At 42.6% G+C, this 8,931-nt stretch overlaps 1 protein-coding gene across 1 annotated transcript in view; it reads right to left on the bottom strand.

Annotated features, from left to right (window-relative positions):
* Positions 1 to 8,931, bottom strand: part of RBM34 (RNA binding motif protein 34) — a 24,284-nt gene continuing 15,353 nt past the window's right edge. Inside the window, exons 7-11 of the mRNA XM_017526569.2 lie at positions 6,017 to 6,100; positions 5,487 to 5,550; positions 3,667 to 3,706; positions 3,285 to 3,403; positions 1 to 345 (exon numbers count right to left, since the gene is read on the bottom strand). Of these exons, the coding sequence (XP_017382058.1) occupies positions 61 to 345; positions 3,285 to 3,403; positions 3,667 to 3,706; positions 5,487 to 5,550; positions 6,017 to 6,100 (592 nt within the window). The 3' untranslated portion in view covers positions 1 to 60. The remainder of the gene's footprint in view (positions 346 to 3,284; positions 3,404 to 3,666; positions 3,707 to 5,486; positions 5,551 to 6,016; positions 6,101 to 8,931) is intronic.

An 8,931-nucleotide genomic window follows, 5' to 3' on the forward strand; every position in this document is an offset into this window, starting at 1 on the left:
ATTAGGAGATAATAGCATTTTTATTAGCAACTCAGCAGGAAAAGAAAAAGCAGCTCCTGGTTATTTCTGTTTCCTCTGTTTCTTAGTGCATCTACTTTTCTTCTGTCCTTTCTTCTTCTTTTTAATGAGAACAGCTTTCTCTCCCATAAATAAGCTTTTAGAATGTCCTTCTGCATTTTTAGAAGTAAAATTAAGTCCCTGCTTAGGTTTACCAACATTCTTTAACCGTGGATTTGGATTTTGTTGTTTTAACTTTTCTTTATTAACAGAACGCATGACTCTGAGTTTTCTTCCCATTAGTTCAGAATTATTTAATTTCAGAGCAAGATGAACAGAATCTGTATTCTGCAAATAAAAAGAAAACGCAATACATTAATTTCTACCAGAAACCCATCTGCAAAGAAACCAGTGAAGTGTGACTTTAACTGATGAGAACGACTTTCAAGTTTGCACAGATAATTCCCATCCAATCCCAGGTGTATCAGCTGCCATGCTCCAAGTCTCCCACCACGCTCCTCACCAGTTTCCCCACGAAGCACTCAAGCTGTCTGTGAAATGTTCAGCTAAGTCACAATGCTATAAGCTTCATTTTCTCATTGTAAAATGAGGTTCTAAACTAGATTAGTCACATACAATATTTTAAACCAATAAATCTCCTTCTCACAGCTATCTTTCCGTCAAAGCCCCACTGCAGTAGGTGACCAGAGGGCAGGGAACTCTTCATTACAGGAACTGAGATGTTGGACTAGATACGCTCTAGGGTTCCATTTAGATCCCCAATTCTGTTATACTTCTATTTTTTTTTTCCAGAGGATATTCCAAGTAATATACTTCTATTATAATATAGAGCCATTGATTCTTACAACCCTGAATATCCATGAGACGTTTGTTAAAGGGCTTCACAAGCTTATCACGTAATAGACGACGGAGCAGAGAAGCAGTAAGATTACTACAAGATAGTAACAATGGCAACAAAAGCTGTGACAATCTTTCTAAAAAAGCTACCAGGCAATTCTCACCATTTCTCAAGTTTTCAAAATGGTAACACATATTAATCTAGTAATATTCTACTGGGGATCGATCTTAAAGAAGTAATCTAAAATTTAAGCAAACTTTGGGGAGAAAAACATAACCAGGCCAAGCAGGGTGGCTCACACCTATAACCCTAGCACTTTGGGAGGCCAAGGTGGATAGACTGCTTGTGCTCACTCAGAGTTCAAGACCAGACTGAGAAACATGGTGAAATCCTGTCTCTACAAAAAAATACAAAAATTAGCCAGGCATGGTGGCACACACCTGTAGTCCTAGCTACTCAGGAAATTGAGATGGGAGGATTGCTAGAGCCTGGGAGGCAGAGGCTGCAGTGAGCCGAGATCGTGCCACAGCACTCCGGCCTTGGCAACAGAGTGAGACTGTTTCAAAAACAAAAAAACATGTAACCACTGCAATTTCATTATTACAGGGAAAAACAGAATCCTACCATGGTCCAACATGAGAGAAATGACAGCATAGATTCTGTTACATCGCTCAATGGAACATGCTTACAGAATAGAAAATAACATATAATAAGATGTACACACAATTTTATATTCACAGAAGTTCAACTGTAAAAATGGCAGCACAAGGAAAAACTGAAAGGAAATGTACTAATGGGTAAGAAAAATTTATGCCATCCCAAAGTATGTATAGTCAGGTCCCCAAATCCATGAGTTCAGTATCAAACGATTCAACCAATCGCAAGTGGAAAATACTTGAAAATAAATGACAATTAAAAAATATTTATTTTATATATATATATAACAATATATATTTGTGTAAATATGCCACTTTATATAAGGGACTTGAGCATCTGCAGATATATACATCGTTTGCTATGTGACAGGGATCCTAGAACCATTATGCCGTGGATACCAAGGGATGACAACAGGTTCTTTCTTGTTTGTTTTGAGATAGGGTCTCACTCTATCACTTTGGCTGGAGTGCAGTGGTGCAATCCTAAGCAATCATCCAGCCTCAACCTCCTGAGTAGATAGGACCACAGGTGCGGGCCACTGTGACCAATTATTTATTTATTGACAGGGTCTCGCTCTGCTATCCAGGTTGGATGGCTCACTGCAGCCTCGACCTTCCAAGGATCAGGTGATCCTTCTGCCTCAGCCCTGCAAGGAACTGGGACTACAGGCATGCATCACCATGCCCGGCTGATTTTTGTATTTTTTTTTTTGTAGAGGCGGGATTTCGCCACATTGCCCAGACTAGTCCTGAACTCCTGGACTCAAGTGATCTAACTGCCTTGGCCTCCCAAAGTGCTGGGATTATAGGCATGAGACACTGACCCAGCCTTACTTATATATATTTTCTGTAGAGATGGTGTCTACCTATGTTGCTCATGCTGGTCTTAAAGTCCCCACCTTAATCAATCCTCTTGTTTCAGCCCCCACAAAGTGCTGGGATTACAGTCACGAGTCAACATGCCTGACCTGTATATTCTTTTACTACTTAATATTGTCAGGCATGAAATGCTGGTTAAAAATTAATGAACTAGGGAGCCGCGGTGGCTCAAGCCAGTTGTCCTGGTGCACAAGGAGGTGAGGTCAGGCGTTCAAGGCCAGTATGGGCAACGTATAAACCTCTCATCCATTAAAAAAAAAAATTAATGAACTAAATATTACTAATTTTGTACAAAGAATAAAACTTTCTTATACCTGAATGTCAATTATTTACTCTACTGTAGAGAAGGTGGACGAGATTTAATGATTTTAGTCCTTCTAATATCTAATATCTGAAACATTTAACTAGTATAAAGAAAGAACTAGGACATCTTTTAGACAGGTGCAGTTATAGCAATATATTATGGCAGGTTATAAATTCAGTTTTCATTTTGTTTTGAGACGAAGTCTTGCTCTGTGGCCCAGGCTGGAGTACAGGGTTGCAATCTCAGCTCACTGCAACCTCCACCCCTAGGTTCAAGTGATTCTCCTGACTCAGCCTCCTGAGTAGCTGGGATTATAGGCGCCTGCCACCACACCCCAATAACTTTTGTATCTTTAGTAGAGACGAGGTTTTACCATGTGGGCCAGGCTGCTCTCAAACTCCTGAGCTCAAGAGATTCACCTGTCTCAGCCTCCCAAGGTGCTGAGATTACAGGCGTGAGTCACTGCACCCAGCTCAGTTTTCTTAAGATGGAATTTGAGAATGGGAAGTGAAAGTTATGTCTCGATGACACACAACAGTGTCAATGCCTCCAGGGCACTTCAAAGGACAGTGACAATAATCTCCCATACCTCAAAGAGCACATAGCCAAACCCTTTGCCAATGCCTGTAACTTGGTCTCTCACAATCCTCACAGCCATGATACTTCCACAGTCCAGGAAGTGCTTCTCAACGGCAGATTCTTCAACTTCTGAAAACAAATTCAACCAAAATCGAAGTTAAGAGTTGGGAGCTCCTCGGAAAAATGGAGATGTTTAATAATATAGCTAGTTAAGCATGGTCCCATGAAAATAAGTCATTACGCTGCATACTTTTTAGTACATGTGCTGCCATGGCAAGCACACTGCATGCTTTAAAATTAGTCTTACATCAAAGCATTACGTTACTACTCAGTTCTTATTTCCTTGTTATTTATTTAGTAACATTAACTGTACTTTGTTTAAATAAACTTACTGTAAGGGAGATTCCCTACAAAAACCGATCTCTTGTCTCTCTGAAACACAAAGACAGTTAATAAAAATCACTCATTAGACCAGAAAATGGAAGACATCAAAATCTTCCCTGTCCCTCCTTCCCCCCGTATCTGACAGGTCACCCATTCTAATTTAACCACACAACTGTTCTTTGATTCTGTTTCTTCTGCCTTCCCTGCTGGACTGTGTGTGGCTACCCGAGGAGGGAGTGGCTTTTTGTTCACAGCTGGCACTGACACACGGTAGTGCTCGGGAAGAGCTTGCTATATTGGAGGCATGCAAACTTTTCGTAAAGGGCCAGACAGCAAATATTATGGGCTTTGCAAGCCATGTAGAATCCGTTACAACTACTCAACTCTGCCATTATACCTTGAGAACAGCCCATAGATAATACAAACAAATGGGGGTGGCTGTGTCAAAAGAAAACTTTACTAACAAAAAAAGGTCGCAGGTAGACTTGGCTCTCAACTACAGTCTGTTGACCCTGTACTAGGTCTCCAAGTCAAGCCAGGGCTTTCATCCAGGTCACTGTCATTTCTCCACTAAGTTGCTCTGATATTGACAGAAATGTACTCTATGTTTCTGTGGGTGAACCATTATAACTGTCCTTCATTCATTTCTAGGCACCTCTACCAGATCCAAATCTGGTCATGTCACTCTGAGTTTAGAAGCGAGGTAGACGACGTCTTCATGATTTGGCCTCTATTTGTCCAACAGCAACTCTTACACCTTCCACCCACCTAATAACCGTATCAAGCTCTTGCCATCCCCTGAGCAAATTAGTTTCTATCTTTACCATTTATACTGTTTATTTCTGCCCAGACATAGCCTGCAACCTTTACAATATTTTTGGTCTACATAAGCCTCCTCCTCTTTTTTTCTTCCCCCCACTTCTCCACAGGTTAAGTTCTATCTCCTCATCTTTCAAGACTTTTATGACATTTACTCCCCTGGAAACCTTCCTTGTCCCTTCTTGTTGGCACATCCCCAAGTCAAGCAACCCAACCCTGAGCTGACAAATCATCCTGTGCATTAATAACAGTACTTATACAACAGTGACATGACCCATCGTGCTGACACTTTCTACTACATACTGTCAGCTCCTAGGAAGTTGAGACTATGTTTTAGAACTGTATCTCAGACAGAGTATGTATTAAAAATTGTCTAATCAATCATTGAACTTTCGAGACCTCAGTCTACAAACTAAAGTGTTACACCAGATGATGTCTAATGTATCTTTTGACCTAATTATAATTATTTGAGCTAATGGTGGGACAGGGGACATACTTCAAATGGAAGAGGACTATGTTTTCGTTTCTTTTTAAGAAACAGGGTCTCCCTCTGTTTGCCAGGCTGGAATGCAGTGGCACCATCACAGCTCACTGCAGCCTCAAACTCCCAGGCTCAGGTGATCCTCCAACCTCAACCTTATGAGTAGCTGGGACTATTGGCGTGCACCACACACTTGCCTAGTTTTTTTTTTTGTAAAGGTGGTGTCTTGCTACATTGCCCAGGCTGTTCTTGAACTCCTGGCTCCAGTGATCCTCCCACCTTGGGCTCCCAAAATGTTAGGATTACAGACATGAACCACTGTGCCCAGCTAGGACTATGTTTTTGAAGCTAATGTTGACCTCAGTTCTTGTGCCTCTCTTGCCATCAACTCTAGCCACAGAGGATATGGGCTGTTTCCTTCTGAGCTTCCCTCACACTGCTGATTCCAGCCCCTTTGAAGAAAAGCCTAGAAGGAAAGATTTCTCTCTACAAAGCTCTCATTCTTTAAACAAATCAAGTACTACTTACAGATGAGGTCTCAGATGCGAGATCAACTCTAATACGAAATCCATCTGCAATTTGGGCCCCATTTCTATATTATAAATAAAAAGGGAAAATGGTTGTTAAAAATGAGCACTTAATTATTAAAACATCTATGCTAAAGTGAAACCAAAGAATAAAAGAAGTACTCAGGCCAGGACTGGTGGCTCACACCTGTAATTCCAGCACTTTGGGAGGCCAAGGTAGGCGGATCATAAGGTCAAGAGTTCGAGACCAGCCTGGCCAATATGGTGAAACCCCATCTCTACTAAAAACACAAAAATTAGCCAGGCGTGGTGGTGCGTGCATGCCTGTAATCCCAGCTACTTGGGAGGGTGAGGCAGGAGAATCGTTTGAACATGGGAGATGGAGGCTGCAGTGAGCCAAGATCACACCACTGCACTCCAGCCTGGGCAACAGATCGAGTCTCCATCTCAAAACAAAAAAACAAAAAACCTCATACATTCATACATACTTATAGGACAATTATTCTGTTCAAACCTCAGTGATAAAATTACCTTTTCAATGCTTGTGTGGCAGCACTCTCATCCTTAAACACAACATAGGCATTAATATTTTTCTGATCAGGATGAATTTTACGTAAAAAAAAAAAAAAAAAAAAAAAAAGAGAGAGACAAGGTAAAGTTTGTCAGCCTCAAAGTTACTAAAAAAAAATCCAGCTTCTTTTCAACTTTTAACACACATGACAAGAATTCCTGGGTGGAAATTTCAACTCTTTGAATAAATATTTAGTAATAACTCAAAAATAACACACAACTTATGAAGATATTGGTGGAGACACAAGCCACACTTTCTTAGGAGTCATAACCATGAAAAAAACAGATGGACCATGTATGTGAATCCCTGAGAACCACACAATGACTAAAAACATCTTAACTGCAGCTCCGTATATAACACACAAATCAACAGTTGTGAAAGACATGAGTTTTCCTCTTTACTGTAAAATAAAACACCCATATAGAAGAATGCACAAACCACGTATAGCTGAGTGAATTAACAAGAGCTCAACGTGCCTTGCAACGCACTCAGAAGCCTCTCTGAGGCCCTTTCCAGCTGCAGCTCCTCCTTCCCTCCAAAGGCAACCACCATTCCCATTTTTATAGGAACTACTTCCTTGCACATCTTTGTGGTTTTATTAGCCAAGTGTCTTAGATATCACACTTTGGTCTTGTCTATTCTTTTGACTTAATATGTCTTTTGAATCTTGTTTAATTTACAGAATTTTCCCTGCATCTCTTTATCTCACTGTTTGGCCCACAGAATTCTCCACAGCCTGGATTTTGCGAGTGCAAGCTTATCAAGTAGTTCAACACAAACCTTTGTCCCCTGTATTTCTTGTAAACTCACAGCTGCATCCAAAGGTTGGATCAGACAGAGTTGACCCCTTTGTCAGGACTGTCAGTAGGTGTTCTGTTCTTTCAAGGGAGACATGTTATGACTGGTTTTTACTCTTTTGTGAATGACTGCAGCTGGTGCTACTCAACGCCTAAACTCATTAATTCCCAAAATGGTGATAGAATTTGGATGTGATAAGTTAGTGAAAAGGACCTAGTAATAAACACAGATCTTCCCTGAAGACATCTACCTACTGTTACGAAGTAAGAAAAATGCTACTGTACAACTGAGTATCATCAAGGGACCTGGAAAATAGTGACTGCCATGACTCATGGCATTCTGTAAGGAAACACTATACTAACACATTTGTATTGATTAAACCAGCTGTGATTTATTGAATACCTAATATATACCAGACACTCAGCTAGACATTTTATGTATTTCATTTAATCTCTCATCTCCAACATGAGTGTTTTTTCTGAGTTTATGAATCCAGAAGCTGAGACTGAAAGAGGTACATGACGGTGATGAAACGGCAGCAAGTGGCTGGCCAAGGACTGAAACCAAGTCTAGCTGACTCTAGAGCCCTGCTCTTTCACACAACACGTAGCTGCTGACAACATCCAAATCCAACACATCCTAGTGTATCCCCAGGAACACGTGTTGGAGTTCCGCTTCCACCTAGAATGTAGGAAGCCAGAAAGCGCATCACTCCCGCCCTTACCAGTAAGAAGAAACCACATAACCCACAGCATCATAACTTTTGTCACGGCTATCAGAGAGCTGAAGTCTCGGGGAAACCCAGCAGCCTGGAAGCTAAGGACAGGCCCGCTCCCTACAAGAAGAGACAGAGGAAGGACTGGCTCTACTAGCTCTGTGGTGGCCAAGCACAGGGGCAAAATGCTGGGCACCAGACAAGCAGGAAAGGTTCAAGCCATGATCTCACTAAAACCCCAGAGCTGGGCCTGAAACAGAAGACTTGGAGGTCGCTGATGCAGCAGTGTGCACCCAGCCCTAGGATCTGCCCCACTGGCCTCCACTTAGTGGGAAAGACTGAGATCGCAGCCATGGGTGCTGCAGGCCTGGAGAAGGGAATGGACGAAACATGGAAAAGGCACAAAGCCCCACCTGGAGTCTTCTCTCGATTGAGGAGAAGCCTAAGCTGCTAGGGGAAGAATTGCAAACCCTGTCACTCCAGGGCACAGAGAAGACCCCTACAGCTGGAGGAAGGGAAGAGTCCAGCTACTGGGGGAGAGGTGGGAAACATCCTCTCCACAATCCCCACCAAAGGTACAAGGCATTTGTCACAGCTTGGCTGCCCCAGGAAAGAGGCACTGATCAGGTGCACTTCTGAGACACAGAAACACTAAGACAGGACAGCAGAGACCCTGCTGCACCCACTCCCACCAGACTATCAAGCCAACTGACAAACAACAGCACCCCCTCCCCGCCTTTTTTTTGAGACAAGAGTTTCACTCTTGTAGCCCAGGCTGGAGTGCAGTGGCATGATCTCAGCTCACTACAGCCTCCACCTCCCAGGTCCAAGAGATTCTCCTGCCTCAGCCTCCTGAGTAGCTGGGACTACAGGTGTGCGCCACCACACCCAGCTAATTTTTGTATTTTTAGTAGTGACAGGTTTTTTACCACATTGGCCAGGCTGGTCTGGAAGTCCTTACCACCTTAGCCTCCCAAAGTGCTGGGATTACAGGTGTGAGCCACCTGGCCAACAACAGCACTCTGTAAATGAGATCTTCAAGAAAACTTAAAACTTTCAATCTTTAAGACACACCTCTGGCCATGCCCGGTGGTTCACACCTGTAATCCTAGCACTCTGGGAGGCTGAGGTGAGCAGATCATCTGAGGTTAGGAGTTTGAAACCAGCCTGGCCAACATGGTGAAACCTCATCTCCACTAAAAATACAAAAATTAGCCAGGCATGGAGACAGGTGCTTATAGTCCCAGCCACTTGGGAGGCTGAGGCAGGAGAATTGCTTGAACACAGGAGGCAGAGGTTGCAATGAACTGGAATTGCGCCACTGCACTCCAGCCTGGTGACAGAGCAAGGCATCTCAAAAAA

The sequence above is a fragment of the Cebus imitator genome, unplaced genomic scaffold (genome assembly GCF_001604975.1).
Source record: "Cebus imitator isolate Cc_AM_T3 unplaced genomic scaffold, Cebus_imitator-1.0 Scaffold42, whole genome shotgun sequence".
Classification (NCBI taxonomy): domain Eukaryota; kingdom Metazoa; phylum Chordata; class Mammalia; order Primates; family Cebidae; genus Cebus; species Cebus imitator.